The sequence below is a fragment of the Ranitomeya variabilis genome, chromosome 3 (assembly GCF_051348905.1).
Source record: "Ranitomeya variabilis isolate aRanVar5 chromosome 3, aRanVar5.hap1, whole genome shotgun sequence".
In the NCBI taxonomy this organism is placed as follows: Eukaryota; Metazoa; Chordata; class Amphibia; order Anura; family Dendrobatidae; genus Ranitomeya; species Ranitomeya variabilis.
In genome coordinates this window covers 679173633-679197004 of record NC_135234.1, presented here as the reverse complement: position 1 = coordinate 679197004, position 23372 = coordinate 679173633, and the positions used below count along the sequence as shown (strand labels likewise).

The window sequence follows — 23372 nt, the reverse complement described above, 5'->3', positions numbered from 1 at the left end:
TGAACGAGTGCTTACCAACCAAGGCCCAGCCTATGAAGCAGGAGTGCTCCAGGAGTTTTGTAACCTGTACGGCTATCATCCCCAGACCAACGCGTTATGCGAGAAAATGAACCAGGTACTAATAGACCTGTTGAAGACTCTGCCCCTGGAAGAGCGTAGCATGTGGCCAGTGAAGTTACCGGATTTGGTAGACTTATATAACCACATCCCGGTGAACTCAACCAACTTTTCTCTACACATTCTTGCACCTTGTGATATTGCTGCTCCGTATCCCAGTCTGCATTTGGTGATGTCATCTCAGGTGTTAAAACTCCCATGTCCAAGTCAATGGGTAACTTGCCAGGTCTTGCCCTCATCAGGTAGGCGGGTGTACAGTTAGGGTCTATCACAGTAATCACAAGGAATCAATAGGAGAAATTCCCTATTGTTGCCAGATACTGTCCGCCATATCTCACTGCGAATGTACCCATTTTTTTTTAGGAAGATGACGAGGAGGGCGGGGGGGGGGGGGTACAGATCTGGAGGGTCTGGGGATGGCAGAGGTATCGGGGAAGCTTGGTGACCCATTTTCTATCTTCTCTGATATGTTACATCATATCAGAGGAGAGAGAAATTAATTAATTAATTGTAATTCGGACCTTTTCTTTGTGATCGCAATAACGGCGATCAGGTGACAGGGGACCGTAAAAAGTGGCCCTTATGTTCCCCGGGTTCTCAGCCACCACCCCCGGTGGCTGAGACCCAGGAGATTTGCCGATGCTGGGTGGCGCTATACCTTATTTCTCAGTGCCATCAAAATGCGGCGTTGAGGAATAAGTACCCTTAACTGTCGCCGTTAAAAGGCGGATAGCGGGTGTTAAGGGGTTAAAGCAAATCAAGCCTTTGGCAAATATTTTTATGAAAACAGACAACCTCTTTAAACATTATATCCCAATTCTTTATCATTTTTTTTCTTTCAGGGCAGATTCTGTGACGTGGAATCCTCACAAATTATTAGGTGTTGGCTTGCAATGTTCTGCATTTCTCCTGCGGGACACAACTGTGAGTATATTTCTAATATATGTGAATAATATCACGAATAATAGTGAGTATATTTCTAATCTGTTCCAAATTATTATGCAAATGACATTTTTCTCAGATTTTCCTAAATGGTCGGTGCAAATGACAGTCAGTCTAATAAAAGTCATCACCCGTTAGAGTATACATCAAATTTTATTGAAGAAACCTCCCAATGATAACAGTATAATCTCCAAAATGAATAAAAACTCAAAATGCACTGTTCCAAATTATTAGGCTATGTGCACATGTCAGGATTCTTTGCAGAAACTTCCTGAACAAAACCGGACTTTTTCTGCAGGAAATCCGCATGCGTTTTTTCCGCGTTTTTCTCACGTTTTTTGTGCAAATTTTTAGCGTTCTTTTCAGGAGCTTCCCAATGCATTAAATAGCGGGAAATCTGCGAAAAATCAGCAAAATTACCGTAATGAACATGCTGCCTTTTTTTACCACGATGCGTTTTTTTCGTTGAAAAAAAACACAACATGTGCACAAAAATTGCGGATTGCATTCTATTAATAGTATGCTTAATAAATGCGGTTTTTTCGCGGTTTTATTGCATTTTTATAGCGAAAAAAACCTGAAAAACATCATTTTTAAGTGGTTTTCCTTTAATTAGAATCACATGGAAAACTTATTATCACATGTGTTTAAGATTGATTTATTTGAAAAACTTTAACTTTAACTTTAAATCTTTATGACACACAAATCCAATTTGCATAATAATTTGGAACACAGTGTGTGTGTGTGTGTGTGTGTGTGTGTGTGTGTGTGTGTGTGTGTGTGTGTGTGTGTGTGTGTGTGTGTATGTATATATATATATATATATTTACTGTATATATAATTATTGTGGTAGATCGGCTTCACTCGGATGTACACGGAGGTATACACCGGAATACTGTCTCTTTAAGACTGTAACTGGGAGTGCTTCATAAGCCAGTGAAGAGTTATCAAAATAAAACAAGGCCTTCCTGGCCTAAGGAAATTCAAAAGCAAAACATACAGTACAGTCCATGTGGTTGCGGGGATCCGCCTGCTCAGGAAAACCAACATATACAGGTTCAGCTTCCTTGTTAGGACACATAGCACTGCAGCCTCTGGAAGCCAACTATTTAAAACCCCAGACCACATCCTGGGGTGGAGATAAGGTGGACAATGTGAAACATGGTCTTCGCTTTGCTTCTGGATCTGGGAGGTGCTCCTGGAAACTGTAAATCACTTTCTTGGTATCTTCGTGGCTTCTCAAACTAGCACAGGATAGCCACCTTTGCTACGCCCGAAGAGTCTGTCCAATTTCCCGAGTCCACTCCGTCCCAGACTGTGGGTTCTCTTTTGCAGCTATAAGCACAAAGTTCTCTCTGCAGCAGCTTCAGTTACACATGGTCCCAGCTCCACCCCTCCCCTCAGCACAGTCCAGTTCATTCACACAGTCTATTGCAGGGGGGGAGCAGAACATTCCATCACACCAGACAAAGTTCAGCTTCCTTGATAGGACACATAACACTGCAGCCTCTGGAAGCCAACTATTTAAAACCCCAGACCACATCCTGGGGTGGAGATTAGGTGGACAAAGTGTGCTGGAGCAAACTGGATTTCAACTCACTGAAGCCAATAGCCTCAGTGAAACGTATCTCCCCGCTAGCACCTTGCCAGTGACTTTGTCACAGAATATATGTATGAATATGTTACAGAAGTATCACACACTTCTATTACAGCTCTGCACAACATGGAATCGTAGTACAGACAGGTGAATAATGTTACAATTTGAACAGATTAAATGATGCTCTAACATCATACTGTACTTTTGTAGTCACTCATCTCACTAGTTGACCTGGATGATTAAAAAATAAAATACAGCATGGGGTAACTAGTGTAGGTATATGTAATTTAATTCATTACATCATAATTTCAAGCATTAAAAAGTGTGACTCTTGTCGCATCTCGTCCCGCAAAAAAAAACAATCCTTCACGTGGGTGGGAAAAAAAAGTTATAGCTCTTGGAAGAAGGGGAGGGAAAAACAAAAATAACAGGAAAAACAAAACGCTGGGGATGAAGAGGCTCATGAAATCATGCAGCCTGGTTCTGATTCATGCTGCCTGTATTGTGGTTTGGTTAGCGTTAATTACCTGATCGGTTCCACTTTAAGTTGCTAAGCAATTCCTTGGTAAAGAAAAGATCAGATTTGTGGGAATCCAACATGCCCATCCTTGTTTTCTCTGACGGACAGAGAAGCTGCCCCAATACACATTCGATTGCTTGTCGATGCCAAAAAATATATAACGGCCATTTTTGGACAGGGCACGCTACCGCCTATGTTACAGCATAGTGCATGCCACTTTGTGTAACTAACTGTCGGCCTTTCTTTACAGCAAATATTAGAACAATGTCATGCAGCTAAAGCCACCTACCTGTTCCAGACAGACAAATTTTACGATCTAAAATATGACACTGGTGATAAATCAATCCAATGTGGTCGCCGAGTGGACTGCCTGAAACTCTGGCTAATGTGGAAGGCGCTTGGATCCAAGGGGCTGGAGGGAAGAGTGGACGGAGTGCTGGACCAGACAAGGTACAACGTCCTACCACACATAAAGGTGCCCATATACAGTAGAAGTCAGACACACCGGCCAATATAGGCAGGATCAGAGGACTCTGTAATTTGTATTGGGCATATCGGAGGAGAGTTGATAAGCCATGGGTAAAAATGAAACAGCACAATGGCTTTCAACACACCTGATCCTTGGTTCCCCTAGAAAGTAAGGTCTTGCCAAATTAATTGGGTGCACAACAGTTGTCTTTATTACCTTCAAAATGGACACATCAGAAAATATTTTATGCAAATAAAATATGGCCAGGGAACCACCAAGGTGCAGGGAGACTACCGTACACAAGATGAGGTACAAACAACAAAGGGTAAATTTATTGGAAGGCAAGGAATGAAGTGGATGAGGAAGGTACAAACAGGGGTATGCAATGGCAAAAGATAATTTACAAGAGTTGTATTCTTTAGCTGGGCCGTCAAATAGCATGGTGCTCCAACTATTACAGAATCAATATACGTCACACAAGCAAATGCAAACAATAAACAAAGAATGATGCTACTCTACGTATACCCTCCCTGGCCTTTACTAAGCAGGCCACATGGCTGCAGTGTTCTGTCTGTTGAAGCCTACACTAGGCCCTGACATGTGCACAAAACAGGAACAAACTCACGGTGATGTTGGGGACTCAGATCCAGTTCCGGGGGCCCCCAACAGTCCAGTACGGTGGTGCGCATGGCTCTCTGCCAGCTCCGTGAAACATGGTCTTCTCCTTGCTTCTGGATCCGGGAGGTGCTCCTGGAAACTGTAAGTCACTTTCTCAGTATCTTCGTGGCTTGCTACGCCCGAAAAGTCTGTCCAATTTCACGAGTACACTCCGTCCCAGGCTGTGGGTACTCTTTTGCAGCTATAAGCACAAAGTTCTCTCTGCAGCAGCTTCAGCTACACACTATCCGGGCTCCACCCCTCCCCTCAGCACAGTCCAGTTCATTCACACAGTCTATTGCAGGGGGGAGCAGAATATTCCAACACACCAGACAAGGGGGTGCGGTCTCTTAAAGTGGCAGCGTGTTCCTTACTGTCCATAACAGCACCACAAAGATGAACACAGCCTTGTTTTTAACAAAAATACCTACAAGTTAAAGACTTCCACAGAATAAGATTGTGTTCCTACTTTTTTTTTCTCCACAATCCCAGTAGAAAATCAGCAAAATGGAGCATTTTTGGTACAGTAGTGGCAAAAAAAACCAAAAACGCACTGCAATGTGTGAACTCTAACCTGATTTTTTTAATCTTTTAATGTCTGATTTTCACAGTTCTTGATAGTAAATAACTCATTTACAAATTAAAGATACCACCTTCAACCATGATTAAAACATTATATCCTTGTCTTTAGGTATTTGGCTGAGGAAATGAAGAAAAGGGGAGGTTTCCGGTTGGTTATGGAGGTAGGATTGGTGAAGGTTGTACATCTCTCATCGCTTCTTGCAATTTTGCTTGATAAATCAGAGCCAATGAAACTCCACTCCTGATTAGTGATGAGCGAGTGTACTCGTTGCTCTGGTTTTCCCGAGCATGCTAGGGTGGTCTCCGAGTATTTGTAACTGCTCGGAGATTAAGTTTTCATCGCCTCAACAGCATGATTTACAGCTACTAGGGAGCTTGATTACATGTGGGGTTTCCCTAACAACCAGGCAATCCACACATGTACTCAGGCTGGGTAGTAGCTGTAAATCATTCAGCTGCAGTGATGAAAACTAAATCTCCGAACACTAACAAATACTCGGAGATCACTCGAGCGTGCTCGGGTAAACCCGAGCAACGAGTACACTCGCTCATCACTACTCCTGATTAGTGTTGAGCGATACCGTCCGATACTTGAAAGTATCGGTATCGGATAGTATCGGCCGATACCCGAAAAGTATCGGATATCGCCGATACCGATACCCGATACCAATACAAGTCAATGGGACACCAAGTATCGGAAGGTATCCTGATGGTTCCCAGGGTCTGAAGGAGAGGAAACTCCCCTTCAGGCCCTGGGATCCATATTAATGTGTAAAATAAAGAATAAAAATAAAAAATATTGATATACTCACCCTCTGACGTGCCCTGGTTGTAACCGCCAGCCTCCGTTCATAAGAATAAGCGCTTGAAAGTCCTTAGATGACGTCGCGGCCTGTGATTGGTCGCGGAGCGGTCACGTGAGCGCAACGCGACCAATCACAAGCCGCGACGTCATCTAAGGTCTTTCAAGCGCTTGAAAGACCTTAGATGACGTCACGGCTTGTGATTGGTCGTGTTGCGGTCACGTGACCGCTCCGCGACCAATCACAGGCCGCGACGTCATCTAAGGACTTTCAAGCGCTCATTCTTATGAACGGAGGCTGGCGGTTACAACCAGGGCGCGTCAGAGGGTGAGTATGTCAATATTTTTTATTTTTATTCTTTATTTTACACATTAATATCGATTCCGATACCGATTCCCGATACCACAAAAGTATCGGATCTCGGTATCGGAATTCCGATACAGCAAATATTGGCCGATACCCGATACTTGCGGTATCGGAATGCTCAACACTACTCCTGATGAATCAGAGCCTAAAAGCTTTTTTTTTCTTCACTCTTATCAAAAAAGGAGTTAAAATGTTTATCTTCAACGTATGCAAAAGTCAAGGATTACATTTGCATGTCACCATATCTCCTATTAACTTGAGTGCGGATTACATGTGTTTTTTTAATCTGTTTCCACCACAGAAATGCACTAAAAATGTATTTGCGTTTTTTTTACCTAAAGATTTTCTGTATCTAATGCAAGTCTATGGGGAAAATCCACACAGTAATCTCAGCATATCTACAGGAGAAACTGACATGTTACAGATTTGAAATGGCGTATTACAGGTCAACTTATGCTGAGTAAAACAAAAGCACAGTGGGCAAGAGATTTCTATAAATCCCATCCACTTTGTTTGAACTGTAAGGCCACGTTCACACTATCAGTATTTGGTAAGTATTTTTACCTCAGTATCTGTAAGCCAAAACCAGGAGTGGAACAATCAGAGAAGTATAATACAAACACGTCACCACTTCTGTATTTATCACCCACTCCTGGTTTTCGCTAATAAATTCTGGAGGTAAAAAAACCTCACCCAATACTCAACATGTGCCCGTGGCCTAAGACGCTCTGTTTTTGATGCAGCAAAGATACGCAGCATAAAAAAAATTACCAAAAGCTCAACATGGGAATGTAGCTTAAGGCCGGAGTCACACTAGACCGTAATACGGACGAGTGCAATGCGATATAAAATCGCATAGCACTCGGCCCAATATTAATCTATGGGGCAGCTCCTATTGTCCGTTGTTTTCTCGGCCGTATTCAGGATCCGAGTGAAATCGCAGCATGCTGCGATTGTCTGCGTATCTCGGCAGAGAATCGCCAATGCAAGTCTATGGGTGCGAGAAAAAAACGGATTACACACGGACCATCATTGTGACTTGCGAGAAATACGCAGCGGTGTTCTATAGAAAAGCCGGCAATTCAGCGCGGTGTACAGTAAAATCACACTGACAGGTTAGAATAGAACAGATAAAATTAATGTCTACACATAGTATAGGTATATATATATAGAATTATATTTCATACTAGCTGAAGAGCCCGGCGTTGCCTGGGCATAGTAAATATCTGTGGTTAGTTATAGAATCTCACTTCTCTTATTTTCCCATCGCGCCTCTCATTTTCCCCCTCACATCTCTCATTTTCTCCCTTACACCTCTCATTTTCCCCCTCACTCCTCTCATTCCCCCCTCACTCCTCTCATTCCCCCCTAACACTTGTCATTTCGACCTCACATCTGTCATTTTCTGATCACTGCACTATTTTCCCTCACTCCTCTCATTTTGCACTCACACCTTTTCATTTTCACCTCACACCCCTCATTTTCACCTCACACCTCTCATTTTTCCCTCAGTATATACGTGTTTGTCATCTCCCTTATATATAGTATACACCTGTATGTCATCTCCTGTATATAGTATATACCTGTATGTCATCTCCCCTGTAAATAGTATATACCTGCTGTATGTCATCTCCTCCTGTATATTGTATATACCTATGTGTCATCTCCTCCTGTATATAGTATATACCTGTATGTCATCTCTTCTGTATATACTATATACCTGTATGTCATCTCCTCCTGTATATAGTATATACCTGTATGTCATCTCCTATATGTAGTATATACCTGTATGTCATCTCCTCTTTTATATAGTATATACCTATACGTCATCTCCTGTATATAGTATATACGTGTGTCATCTCCTCCTGTATATAGTATATACCTGTAAGTCATCTCCTCCTGTATATAGTATATACCTGTGTGTCATCTGCTCCTGTATATAGTATATACCTGTGTGTCATCTCCTCCTGTATATAGTATGTACCTGTATGTCATCTCCTCCTGTATATAGTATATACCTGTGTGTCATCTCCTCCTGTATATAGTATATACCTGTGTGTCATCTCCTCCTGTATATAGTATATACCTGTGTGTCATCTCCTCCTGTATATAGTATATACCTGTGTGTCATCTCCTCCTGTATATAGTATATACCTGTGTGTCATCTCCTCCTGTATATAGTATATACCTGTGTGTCATCTGCTCCTGTATATAGTATATATCTGTGTGCCATCTCCTCCTGTATATAGTATATACATGTATGTCATCTCCTCCTGTATATAGTATATACCTGTGTGTCATCTCCCCTGTATATAGTATATACCTGTGTGTCATCTCCTCCTGTATATAGTATATATCTGTGTGTCATCTCCTCCTGTATTAGACCTCGTTCACACGTTATTTGCTCAATATTTTTACCTCAGTATTTGTAAGCTAAATTGGCAGCCTGATAAATCCCCAGCCAACAGGAAGCCCTCCCCCTGGCAGTATATATTAGCTCACACATGCACATAATAGACAGGTCATGTGACTGACAGCTGCCGTATTTCCTATATGGTACAGTTGTTGCTCTTGTAGTTTGTCTGCTTATTAATCAGATTTTTCTTTTTGAAGGATAATACCAGACTTTGTGTGTGTTTTAGGCCGGTTTCACACGTCAGTGGCTCCAGTACGTGAGGTGACAGTTTCCTCACGTACCGGAGCCACTGACACACGTAGACACATTAAAATCAATGCATCTGTGCAGATGTCATTGATTTTTTGCGGACCGTGTCTCCGTGTGCCAAACACGGAGACATGTCAGTGTTCGTGGGAGCGCACGTATTACATGGACCCATTAAAGTCAATGGGCCCGTGTAAAACACGTACCGCACACGGACCTTCTCCGTGTGCCGTGCAGGAGACAGCGCTCCAGTAAGCGCTGTCCCCCCCACATGGTGCTGAAGCCGCGATTCATATCTTCTGTGCAGCAGCGTTTGCTGTAAAGAAGATATGAATAATCCATTTTTTTAGTGGTATTTCGTGTTTAAAATAAAGCTCCATGTCCCCACCCCCTGTGCGCCCCCCCCCCACTGTTCTGAAAATACTCACCTGGCTCCCTCGTTGGCTGTCGCTGCTTCCTGTCCTGGCCGCACCTTCTACTGTATGCGGTCACGTGGGGCCGCCGATTACAGTCATGAATATGCGGCTCCACCTCCCATAGGGGTGGAGCCGCATATTCATTACTGTAAATGAGCGGCCCCACGTGACCGCATACAGGAGAAGCTGCGGCCAGGACAGGACACTGCGAGGGAGGCGGGTGAGTATTTTCAGAACAGCGGGGGAGGGGGGGGGGGCGCACAGGGGGTGGGGACATGGAGCTTTATTTTAAACACGAAATACCACTAAAAAAATGGATTATTCATATCTTCTTTATAGCAAACGCTGCTGCACAGAGGATATGAATCGCGGCTTCAGCACGATGCAGGGGACAGCGCTAAACTTTAGCGCTGTCTCTCCTGCACGGTCCGTGTGGTACCCAGATGGCACACGGCTGCCACACGTGTGCCACACGGATGGCCTACGTGAGCTCACGTACACATGGACACGGATAACTCCGGTACCGATTTTTTCCGGTACCGGAATTATCTGGACGTGTGAGACTGGCCTTAGGGTGAGTTTCATGTGTCAAGTTGTGTGTGTTGAGTTGCGTGTGGCGACATGCATGTAGCGACTTTTGTGAGATGAGTTTTGTGTGGCGACATGCGTGTAGCAACTTTTTGTGTGTCGAGTTGCATGTGATAGGTTAGTGTAGCAAGTTGGGTGCAGCAAGTTTTGCGCATGGCAAGTTTTGCGCATGGCGAGTTTTATGTGTGGTGCGTTTAGAGTATGTGCAAGTTTTGTGTGAGGCAACTTTTGCATGTGTTGCAACTTTTGTGCATGTGGCAATTTTTCAGTGTGTGCAAGTTTTGCATGTGGCGAGTTTTCCATGAGGTAAGTTTTGTTTGCACGTGTGGCGAGTTTTGCGTGAGCCTAGTTTTGCATGTGGCGAGTTTTGCGCGTGGCGAGTTTTGAGCGGTGACTTTCGTGTTTCGACTTTTATGTGGCGAGGTTGGTGTATGTGTGGTGAAATGTGTGCTGAGGGTGATATGTGTTATGACCTGGTGGTTAGGAGCACCCGAAGTGACCTGATGGTTAAAACAGAAAACCTGGGACAAGCTCTGAGGGAGTGGTAACTCTACTGACTGCAATCCCTAATCCTATCACACACACACTAGAAATAGCCGTGGAGCGCACCTAACTCTCCCTAGTCGCCTCTTCACAGCCTAAGAGCTAACTACCCCTAAAGATAGAAATAATAGCCTACCTTGCCTCAGAGAAATTCCCCAAAGTAAAGGTAGCCCCCCACAAATATTAACTGTGAGTTAAGAGGGAAGTGACAAACACAGGAATGAAACAGATTTTAGCAAAGGAGGCCGAATCTTCTCTAGAAAGACAGAGGATAGGAAAGGGAACTATGCGGTCAGTATAAAAAACTACAAAAACCACGCAGAGTGTGCAAAAAGACCTCCACACCGACTCACGGTGTGGAGGTGCAGCTCTGCACCCCCAGAGCTTCCAGCTAGCAAGGAAATATCATAATAGCAGGCTGGACTGAAACATAACATGTACTGAAAAATATATTCAAAAAACCAATGAACAGCAAATGATTAGCAAGGACTTAGCTTCTGCTGGAGTAGTCAGGTCTTCTGAGAATTCCAAGAGAGATCTAAACCAGTACTGAGACATTGACAGCTGGCATGGACTAACGACCTGGGCAGAGTTAAATAGGGAAGCGAGCAGAAGCAATAAACGAGGGCAGCTGAGAAAGCCAACCTCAAAGATCAGCAGTTCCACTCAAAGCCACCAGAGGGTGTCCAAGGACAGAACTCACCAAAGTACCATTCACGACCACAGGAGGGAGCCCGAGAACGGAATTCACAACAGTACCCCCCCCTTGAGGAGGGGTCACCGAACCCTCACCAGAGCCCCCAGGCCGATCAGGACGAGCCAAATGAAAGGCACGAACCAAATCGGCAGCATGGACATCGGAGGCAACAACCCAGGAATTATCCTCCTGACCATAGCCCTTCCATTTAACCAGGTACTGCAGCTTCCGTCTCGAAATACAAGAATCTAAAATCTTCTCCACCACATACTCCAACTCCCCCTCAACCAACACCGGAGCAGGAGGATTAACGGAAGGAACCATAGGCGCCACATATCTCCGCAACAACTACCTATGGAACACATTATGGATGGCAAAAGAAGTTGGAAGGGCCAAACGAAACGACACAGGATTGATAATTTCAGAAATCTTATAAGGACCAATGAAACGAGGCTTGAACTTAGGAGAAGAAACCTTCATAGGAACATAACGAGAAGACAACCAAACCAAATCCCCAACCCGAAGTCGGGGACCAACACAGCGACGGCGGTTAGCAAAACGTTGCGCCTTCTCCTGAGACAACGTCAAATTGTCCACCACATGAGTCCAAATTTGTTGCAACCTGTCCACCACAGAATCCACAACAGGACAGTCAGAAGACTCAACCTGCCCTGAAGAAAAACGAGGATGAAAACCAGAATTACAAAAAAAAGGCGAAACCAAAGTAGCAGAACTAGCCCGATTAAGGGCGAACTCGGCCAATGGCAAGAAGGTCACCCAATCATCCTGATCAGCAGAAACAAAGCATCTCAGATAGGTTTCCAAGGTCTGATTGGTTCGTTCGGTTTGGCCATTTGTCTGAGGATGGAACGCTGAAGAAAAAGACAAATCAATGCCCATCTTAGCACAAAAGGACCGCCAAAACCCAGAAACAAATTGGGAACCTCTGTCCGACACAATGTTCTCCGGAATGCCATGCAAACGAACCACTTGCTGAAAAAATAATGGAACCAAATCAGAGGAGGAAGGCAATTTAGGCAAGGGTACCAAATGGACCATCTTAGAAAACCGATCACAAACCACCCAGATGACAGACATCCTTTGAGAGACAGGAAGATCAGAAATAAAATCCATGGAAATATGTGTCCAGGGCCTCTTCGGGACAGGCAAAGGCAAAAGCAACCCACTGGCACGAGAACAGCAAGGTTTGGCCCGAGCACAAGTCCCACAGGACTGCACAAGAGAACGCACATCCCGTGACAAGGAAGGCCACCAAAAGGACCTGGCAACCAAATCTCTGGTACCAAAAATCCCAGGATGACCAGCCAACACTGAACAATGAACCTCAGAAATAACCCTACTAGTCCATCTATCAGGGACAAACAGTTTCTCCACTGGGCAGCGGTCAGGTCTATCAGCCTGAAACTCCTGCAGCACCCGCCGCAAATCAGGGGAGATGGCAGACAGAATCACCCCCTCTTTAAGAATACCAGCCGGCTCAGGGAATCCCGGAGAATCAGGTAAAAAACTCCTAGAAAGGGCATCAGCCTTCACATTCTTAGATCCCGGAAGGTATGAGACCACAAAATCGAAACGGGAGAAAAACAGTGACCATCGAGCCTGTCTAGGGTTCAACCGCTTGGCGGACTCGAGGTAAGTCAGATTCTTGTGATCAGTCAGGACCACCACGCGATGTTTGGCTCCCTCAAGCCAATGTCGCCACTCCTCAAATGCCCACTTCATAGCCAACAACTCCCGATTGCCGACATCATAATTACGCTCGGCAGGCGAAAACTTTCTAGAAAAGAAAGCACATGGCTTCATCAAGGAGCCATCAGAACTTCTCTGAGACAAAACAGCCCCTGCCCCAATCTCAGAAGCATCAACCTCGACCTGAAAAGGGAGCAAAACATCTGGCTGACGCAACACAGGGGCCGAAGTGAAACAACGTTTAAGCTCCTGAAAGGCCTCAATGGCAGCAGGGGACCAATTCACCACATCAGCGCCTTTCTTCGTCAAATCAGTCAAAGGCTTAACCACACTAGAAAAATTAGCGATGAAGCGACGGTAAAAATTAGCAAAGCCCAGGAACTTCTGAAGACTCTTCACAGATGTAGGTTGAGTCCAATCATAAATGGCCTGAACTTTGACAGGATCCATCTCGATAGTAGAAGGGGAAAAAATGAAGCCCAAAAAGGAAACCTTCTGAACTCCAAAGAGGCATTTAGAGCCCTTCACAAACAACGCATTAGCACGAAGGACCTGGAACACCATCCTGACCTGCCTTACATGAGAGTCCCAATCATCCGAAAAGACCAAAATATCATCCAAATATAGGATCATGAACCTATCCAGATACTTCCGGAAGATGTCGTGCATAAAGGACTGAAACACAGATGGAGCATTAGAAAGCCCAAATGGCATCACCAGGTACTCAAAATGGCCCTCGGGCGTATTAAATGCTGTTTTCCATTCATCGCCCTGTTTAATACGCACAAGATTATATGCCCCTCGAAGGCCAATCTTGGTAAACCAACTAGCCCCCTTAATCCGAGCAAACAAATCAGACAACAGAGGCAAAGGGTACTGAAATTTGACCGTGATTTTATTGAGAAGGCGGTAATCTATACAGGGTCTCAGAGAGCCATCCTTCTTGGCCACAAAAAAGAACCCTGCTCCCAACGGCGACGAAGACGGGCGAATATACCCTTTCTCCAAGGACTCCTTTACATAACTCCACATAGCGGCATGTTCTGGCACAGATAAATTGAACAGTCGGCCCTTAGGGAACTTACTACCAGGAATCAAATTAATAGCGCAATCACAGTCCCTATGAGGAGGTAGGGCACTGGACTTGGGCTCATCAAATACATCCTGGTAATCCGACAAAAACTCAGGGACTTCAGAAGGAGTGGAAGAAGAAATTGACATCAAAGGAACATCACCATGTATCCCTTGACAACCCCAACTAGACACAGACATTGATTTCCAATCCAGTACTGGATTATGAACCTGTAACCATGGCAAACCCAACACGACAACATCATGCAAATTATGCAACACCAAAAAGCGGATATTTTCCTGATGTGCGGGAGCCATGTACATGGTCAGCTGAGTCCAGTACTGAGGTTTATTCTTGGCCAATGGCGTAGCATCAATCCCCCTTAAGGGAATAGGACTCTGCAAAGGCTCCAAGGAAAAACCACAGCGCCTGGCAAACTCTAAGTCCATCAAGTTCAGGGCAGCGCCTGAATCCACAAATGCCATAACAGAGTAGGACGACAGTGAGCAAATCAGGGTAACAGATAAGAGAAATTTAGGCTGCAAAGTACTAATGGTGACAGACCTAGCGAACCTCTTAGTGCGCTTAGGACAATCAGAGATAGCATGAGAGGAGTCACCACAGTAAAAACACAGCCCATTCTGACGTCTGTGTTTCTGGTCAAAGTCCTATCACATTGCATAGGCTCAGGCCTCCGCTCAGAGGACACCGCCAAATGGTGCACAACTTTGCGCTCGCGCAAACGCCGATCAACCTGAATGGCCAAAGACATTGACTCATTCAGACCAGCAGGCGTGGGGAACCCCACCATAACATCCTTAAGGGCTGCAGAAAGACCCTTTCTGAAAATTGCTGCCAGGGCACACTCATTCCATTGAGTAAGCACAGACCACTTTCTAAACTTCTGGCAATATACTTCTGCCTCATCCTGACCCTGACATAGAGTCAGCAAGATCTTTTCTGCCTGATCCACAGAATTAGGTTCGTCATAAAGCAATCCAAGCGCTAGAAAAAATGCATCCACATTAAGCAATGCAGGATTTCCTGGCTCAAGGGAGAATGCCCAGTCTTGCGGGTCACCACGCAACAAAGAAATAATAATCTTTACTTGCTGAATGGGATCACCAGAGGAGCGGGGTTTCAGAGCAAGAAACAGTCTGCAATTATTTTTGAAATTCAAAAATTTAGATCTATCCCCAGAACACAAATCAGGAATTGGAATTCTAGGCTCTAACATCGGATTCTGAACTACATTATCTTGAATACTCTGTACCCTAGCAGTGAGTTGATCCACACAAGAGGACAAACCTTGAATATCCATATCTACACCTGAGTCCTGAACCACCCAGAAGTTAAGGGGAAAAGAAAGACAAAACAGGCTGCAAAGAAAAAAAAATTGACTCAGAACTTCTCTTATCCCTCTTTTGAGATGCATTAACACTTTGTGGGCCAGCTGTACTGTTATGACCTGGTGGTTAGGAGCACCCAAAGTGACCTGATGGTTAAAACAGAAAACCTGGGACAAGCTCTGAGGGAGTGGTAACTCTACTGACCGCAATCCCTAATCCTATCACACACACTAGAAATAGCCGTGGAGCGTACCTAACTCTCCCTAGACGCCTCTTCACAGCCTAAGAGCTAACTACCCCTAAAGATAGAAATAATAGCCTACCTTGCCTCAGAGAAATTCCCCAAAGTAAAGGTAGCCCCCCACAAATTTTAACTGTGAGTTAAGAGGGAAGTGACAAACACAGGAATGAAACAGATTTTAGCAAAGGAGGCCGAATCTTCTCTAGAAAGACAGAGGATAGGAAAAGGAACTATGCGGTCAGTATAAAAAACTACAAAAACCACGCAGAGTGTGCAAAAAGACCTCCACACCGACTCACGGTGTGGAGGTGCAGCTCTGCACCCCCAGAGCTTCCAGCTAGCAAGGAAATATCATAATAGCAGGCTGGACTGAAACATAACATGTACTGAAAAATATATTCAAAAAACCAATGAACAGCAAATGATTAGCAAGGACTTAGCTTCTGCTGGAGTAGTCAGGTCATCTGAGAATTCCAAGAGAGATCTGAACCAGTACTGAGACATTGACAGCTGGCATGGACTAACGACCTGGGCAGAGTTAAATAGGGAAGCGAGCAGAAGCAATAAACGAGGGCAGCTGAGAAAGCCAACCTCAAAGATCAGCAGTTCCACTCAAAGCCACCAGAGGGTGTCCAAGGACAGAACTCACCAAAGTACCATTCACGACCACAGGAGGGAGCCCGAGAACGGAATTCACAACAGATATGTGTTCAAGCACGTGGTAGTGTGTGGCGCATTTTGTGTGTGTGTTCATATCCCCGTGTGTGGTGAGTATCCCATGTTGGGGCCCCACCTTAGCAACTGTATGGTATATACTCTTTGGCGCCATCGCTCTCACTCTTTAAGTCCCCCTTGTTCACATCTGGCAGCTGTCAATTTGCCCCCAACACTTTTCCTTTCACTTTTTCCCCATTATGTAGATAGGGGCAAAATTGTTTGGTGAATTGGAATGCGCGGGGTTAAAATTTTGCCTCACAACATAGCCTATGACGCTCTCAGGGTCCAGACGTGTGACTGTGCAAAATTTTGTGGCTGTAGCTGCGACGGTGCAGATGCCAATCCCGGACATACACACATACACACACACACATTCAGCTTTATATATTAGATAGCACAGGGTGTTGTAATAGTTTATTAAATGCTCAATCCAATTGAAGACCCTTGTCACCTGAAACAAAGTTAAAATAAAAAAACAACAATATCCCATACCTCTCCGACGTGACAGTCAAGTCCCACGGGGATGAATGGAATGAATGGAATGCAGGAGAAGTAGCTACCTAGACTTGCGGTGCTGCACCCCCTGCTGGCATAAACTCATATGAACTCGAGCGTGAGAAAATATTCTGAAAAATTCCCATGCTCGAGTTCATGTGAGTTTATGCCAGCAGGGGGCGCAGCACCACAAGTCTAGGTTGCTACGTTCCCCTGCATTCCATTCATTCCCCACTTTTTACAGGCAGGGGCAACAGCTGCATTAGCAGAGATTCTTCTTGTAAAATTATTTAACCCCTTCAGATGGATTTACATTGTGGGACTTGACTGTAACGCTGGAGAGGCATGGGATATTGTTGTTTTTTTATTTTAACTTTGTTTCAGTTAGTGGGAATATGTAAAAAAATAAGGGATATGAAATGGTTTACTGTATGTAAACCATGTCTCATATCCTGTTGGGTTTGGGAAGGAGATAGCTATCAAGCTCTGTATGAAATATAAATATATGTATATATATGTGTCTCACTGACACACATATATATGTATATATATATATATATATAGACTGTATATATGTTTTTACGGATATTTGAGGCCATGGATCCATTATGTGTCCATTTTGCAAGCCAACGAGAAAATCTCGCCGTACGGATGCCATACGGATAATTTTTGGAGAAAAAATTGCATCCTCGCATTGAATACGGATCAATGTTCAGGAAATTTTCTGCGTATCTCGGCCATCAAAAACGGACCGTATTTTTGTACATTGTGTGTGACTCTGGCCTAAGGGGGTTGTCCACTTATTGGACAACCCTTTCTTGATCAAACCCCTTCTTTTACTCAACAAAAACTGACCTGGGGTGCGTTTTTCAAATCCACAATATGACATTTTCTCTAGCGGGTATGTAGATTTTTCTGTGCAGATTTTTTTCATAGATTTGCATTAGATATAGAAAATCTGCATGTAAAGAACGCACTCAATAACATAATAAAAAAAGCGCAAGTAACCTAAGTATGTGCAGAAAATCTGCAACATCAAAATCTCACAATAAGCTCATCATGGGAACGTAACATTAGGTAAATTAAGTTAACGGAGTGAAGATAGCGGCACTTCCAGTGGATAGATAGAAACAATATATTTATTTTTCAAGCCATAAAACCGACATACAAGGTTTAAAACTGATGCATTTCTGGCGTCCTTGATGCCCTTAATGATAGAAAAATTTAGTAAATTAAGCATTTTGCCATTGCGTGTTTTTAGTGCGTTTTTAATGCTACTTTTTTTGTCTCTTTTGGTATTTCACTACAAAGTTGCTTTGTTATTGATACTTCCTTTACTGATAGTCATGTGTTGATTACATGCGATTTTGGTAAGTTTCCCCTGCAGATACAATCTAAAAATGTATATGCATTTTTTTATCTGAAGAGTTTCTGCAACTAATGCAAGTCTATGGGGAAAATCTACACATAAAACTCGTGTACCGACAAGAGAAATGGACATATTGCGGATTTGAAAGCAGCACTGCAGGTCATTTTATAATAAGTAGAAAAGCACAGGCATGAGATCTCTATAAATCCCATGCACTTTGCTGGAACTGTAAGGCCATGTGCACACGTTCAGGATTTTTAGCGTTTTTTTCGCGTTTTTTCGCTATAAAAACGTGATAAAAACGCAAAAAAAACGCTAACATATGCCTCCTATTATTTACAGTGTATTCCGCATTTTTTGTGCAAATGTTGCGATTTTTTCCGCGAAAAAATCGCATCGCGGAAAAAAAAGCAACATGTTCATTAAAAATGCGGAATTGCGGGGATTCCGCACACCTAGGAGTCCATTGATCTGCTTACTTCCCGCACGGGGCTGTGCACACCATGCGGGAAGTAAGCAGATTATGTGCGGTTGGTACCCAGGGTGGAGGAGAGGAGACTCTCCTCCACGCACTGGGCACCATATAATTGGTAAAAAAAAAAGAATTAAAATAAAAAATAGTCCTATACTCACCCTCGATGTCTTCCCGCCTCACCGCTGCATGCTGCCGCTTCGGTTCCTATAGCTGCTGTGCGGTGAAGGACCTGTCGATGACGTCACTGTCTTGTGATTGGTCGTGAGCGGTCATGTGACCGCTCACGTGACCGCTCACATGACCGCGACGTCATGGAAGGTCCTGCGCGCACACACCAGCTATAGGAAGAGGAACGGACGCCGCTGATGAGATGTCTGGGTGAGTATAAGCATTTTTTTTATTTTTTTTATTATTTTTAAACATTCTATCTTTTACTATTGATGCTGCATAAGCTGCATCTATAGTAAAAAGTTGGTCACACTTGTCAAACAGTATGTTTGACAAGTGTGACCAACCTGTCAGTCAGTTTTCCAAGTAATGCTACAGATCGCTTGGAAAACTTTAGCATTCTGCAAGCTAATTACGCTTGCAGAATGCTAAAAAAAACGCGAAAAAAACGCAAAAAAACGCAAAAAAAAAAATGCGGATTTCTTGCAGAAAATTTCCGGTTTTCTTCAGGAAATTTCTGCAAGAAATCCGGACGTGCACATACCCTAAGGCTATATTCACACTATGTGGTACTTCAGCCTTTTTTATGCTAATTTTCAGCTGCATTTTACAGTACCAGCAAAGTCTATGAGATTTCAGAAATCTCATGCACACACATTGTTTTTTTGTCATCTGGATTTTGTGCTTTGCATGGTTTTTTGCACAATGGAGCATGTCACTTCTTTCAGAGTCTTTTCAGCATTTTTCACCCATTGAAATGAATGGGTAGTGAAAAACAGGTATCAGGTTTTGATGTGTTTTATGTGCCAAAACCTGATTCTGAAGATTAGGACCTTTTTTTCCAATACAAAATTTTATCAGCATGCAAAAGAGACAAATCTAGCATGCCAAAACCGCAGCAAAAAAACAAACAAACATAAGAAAAACATGTTTTTTTCCTGCCAAGTGATCAGGTTTTGCTGCCGAAAAAAAACGCCTAGTATGAACATAGCCTTAGACGCTGCATTTTTGAAGCAGCGAAAATACACCATTAAAAACACATCATAGGCACAAAGCCTTTGGCTATGTTCACATGTTGCGCTTTTTGTAGGTTTTTTTGCAGCATCTATTTAATGGTAATTTTAAGCTGCATTTCACAGTACCAGCAAAGTCTATGAGATTTCAGAAATCTCAGGCACATACATTGGTTTTTTTTTTTGTCATCAGGATTTTGTGCTTTGCATGGTTTTTTGCACAATGTAGAATGTCACTTCTTTCAGCTTTTTTCCAGCGTTTTTTTCAGCGTTTTTCACCCTTTGAAATGAATGGGCAGTGAAAAACAGGTATCAGGTTTTGCTGCGTTTTTTGTGCCAAAACCTGATTCTGTAGATTAGGACTTTTTTCCAACACTACATTTTATCACCATGCAAATGATACAAATCTAGCATGCCAAAACTGCAGCACAAAAAAAAAAAACATAAGAAAAACTTGCTTCTATTCTGCCAAGTGATCAGGTTTTGCTGCAGAAAAAATAAACACCTAGTGTGAACATAGCCTTAGACGGTGCATTTTTGAAGCAGCGAAAATACAGTCAAAGGCTGCAGTCACACTATTAGGCCGGTGTCACACTGGCATGTTTTACGGACGTATGAGAGGCGCAGAAAATACGGATTGCATACAGTACAATGATTCTCTATGTCTCAGCTCCTATCTGCCGTATTTTACTGATCCGTATTATACGGTCTTGTATGGCCGTAGAAAATCGCAGCATGCTGCGTTTGTCACCGTATTGCGCAAAAAAATCGCCAATGAAAGTCTATGGGGGTGAGAAAAATACGGATTACACACGGACCAACAGTGTGAGTTGCGAGAAATACGCAGCGGTGTTCTATAGAAAAGCCGGTAATTCAGTGCGGTGTACAGTAAAATCACACTGACAGAATAGAATAGAATAGGTAGAATACCTGTAAATGTCTACACATAGAATAGGTATATATACATATATATATGTCAGTGAGACACACACATATATATATATATATATATATATATATATATATATATATATATATTTATATTTCATACAGCGCTAGATATCATAAAAGCCGGTAATTCAATTGCCGGCTTTTCCTATCTCATGTATACTACAAGAAAAAGGTAGGCCTTATAAACGGGAGTCACCACTTATATGAATAAATAACACAGCTTTATTAAACATATATGCAGGAAACAAAACACACTAAAAGCATTTAAAACAAAGGGATATGCAATATCCCAATATACACAGAGCCTATAATAAGGCAAAAGACCGCACCTCCCACAACAGGGTATAATTCACATGTACAAAGTACAATAACACCTAAATGGCGCAAAAAATAAATAAATATATAATAACAACCTGGCCAGTACCCTAAGGTAATATTATTAAGCACCGTAAAGAAAAATACCATGAATGCCACAAAGGACGTGATGACATGCAGGACAGGTAAATGCCCATATAAACCGTAAAGGGCAGAAATGCTGGTTAGTAAAGACTAATACAAAGATGAATATACTGACCCATGTCCACCTTGCATGAAACCAACCGCCCGAAATAGAGATCAACCAATGACCGTCATGTCCCTAAGGTACCAGTGTAAAGCAGGGTCAGGCCAGGTCAATAGGGCATGTGTACCCTGTGGAAAAGAGAGGTGCGGACAGAGGCACCCAACACGTGTCGCCACTAAACTGTGGCTTCTTCAGGGGTAGTGCCCCACTGTCCTGCCTCCTGCTTAAATATCAAATGAACGGTACACTTACCGAAAGCAGCTGTGAGGCCGCTGGGAGCGCCACATGGGGATTCAGCAATGGCGTCTGAAAGTGCCGGGCCCGGCGTGTAGGCACTGCGTATGCGCCAGCTTCACAGAGCGGAAGTGGGCAGTCCGCTCTGAGTTGCCAAAGCAGCACGCACACTGCGGGGAATGCGCTTGCGCAAAGTCTAAGACTCCCCCGGGAATAAATGCAGGTTAGTCTAAACAATGAGAGACAAATGAATATGGTGGCCCAAAAAGCCTGATAATGCAGAATGTTGAATTCAATGGCTGCGTATAACCTGTGTTGAGATGTGAGCAAACAAACAATATAACAAACATAAAAAATATTAATAAAGATAATAAAACAAATTGATTTGAATAAGTGAAAATGGTAAATAATAAAAATAAAAATAATAAATAATAATAATAAGTAATAATAATAATAATAAATAAAAAATAATAATAAATAATAAATACATGGTGAAAGAAAAATGCACAAAAAAGGAAAATAAAAATAAAAATAAAAATAAGAATGACAAATGAATAAAAATGGAAAAAAATGATAAAAAACAAACAAAAAACAAATAACTCAAAAAGGGGCCAAATTCATAATGTAAAGAATACGGTTTAACCGAGACTAGAGGTATATTTATTACCGTTACACAAGTATGTGCTTTACAAGCACTGTACGTAAGAGTATTGTGCACGTTTATGCACGATATGTAAGAACAGAGTGCACTCATATGCAATATGCATCGATACTTAGTGGTAGCATATGAAGGGTATACAAATCCGTAAAAAGGGGATATACAAGGAACTACCCACCAAGAAGAAAAAAAGAGAGAAAAACCACGGAGAAATTAAGTGGACACCCCATACGGGGTATGGCCTGTAAAAGAATACAAATAGAATACATACAGCCATAAACCAGCAAATACAAAGACAATGCCAGATGATGACGAAACTCATTGTTTAAAAAAACTCATTGTTTATAAAAACCGGTAAATAATAGGTCTTTGTTTATGCCCATGGGTATGACACAATTTAAGTCAAAAATCCACTTAGATTCCCTTTTTAACAGTTCAAGAGTAACGTTTCCTCCCCTGATGTTCATGTGTACTGCCTCAAGTCCAAGCACCTTCGTGCCAGCCCATTGCGAGTTGTGTTCAGCCAGATAATGCGCAGCCACAGTGGTAAGTGTTTTTCCTTTTGACTTGTCCTTTTGTGCTGTTGTAATGGTCGAGAGGTGTTGCTGTATGCGCCTCATGAGTTCTTGTGTTGTTTGGCCCACGTACACTTTTGGACACGGACACACCAATGCATAGACCAAATTCCGGGACCTGCAATTGAAGTAGGCCTTGATGGGAGTCTGTGGAAACAAAGAGGGCACCGTAATTCTTTCATTGCCACTGGTAAACGGACAAATGCTGCAATTTCCACATGGAAAAGTACCCATCAGTCTACCTCCCCTACGAAACATTGTAATAATCCCAAGTGGTTTCTCCGCAATTTTGGCTTGACTTTGTAGGAGATCCCCCCTATTGCTATAATTAGCGGCAGAGAAAGCGCGGGAAATCACCCGTTTGGGGTAGCCCCGTTCTCGAAAACGCGCTGTAAGATCACGTGAGTGTGTAGTAAAATCCTTGTGATCACTACAGTTTCTCCTAATCCTGAAAAATTGGCCCTTTGGAATACCTGTTTTAAGGTGCAACGGATGAAAACTGTTGAAATGTAACAGGCTATTTGTGGCCGTGGGCTTCCGATACAGAGTTGTAGATATTTTTGATCCATTGATTTGCAGTCTTAAATCCAAAAACTCAATATCCGTCTGGGAGTATTGTGAGGTAAGCCGTATGTTCCAGGGATTGTCATTCAATGTTGTGTTTATCTGGACATGTACGCTTGATCAATGCAAAGAATTTGTGGGCACATTGAATGACAATCCCTGGAACATACGGCTTACCTCACAATACTCCCAGACGGATATTGAGTTTTTGGATTTAAGACTGCAAATCAATGGATCAAAAATATCTACAACTCTGTATC

The 23372-nt window shown here is 43.0% G+C and overlaps 1 protein-coding gene across 3 annotated transcripts in view; it reads left to right on the top strand.

Moving 5' to 3' along the window:
* Window positions 1–23372, top strand: part of CSAD (cysteine sulfinic acid decarboxylase) — a 116018-nt gene that overhangs the window by 73784 nt on the left and 18862 nt on the right. For all 3 annotated transcript variants that reach the window (XM_077298024.1, XM_077298025.1, XM_077298026.1), the window contains 3 exons: window positions 960–1041; window positions 3427–3626; window positions 4994–5045. In XM_077298024.1, the coding sequence (XP_077154139.1) occupies window positions 960–1041; window positions 3427–3626; window positions 4994–5045 (334 nt within the window). The remainder of the gene's footprint in view (window positions 1–959; window positions 1042–3426; window positions 3627–4993; window positions 5046–23372) is intronic.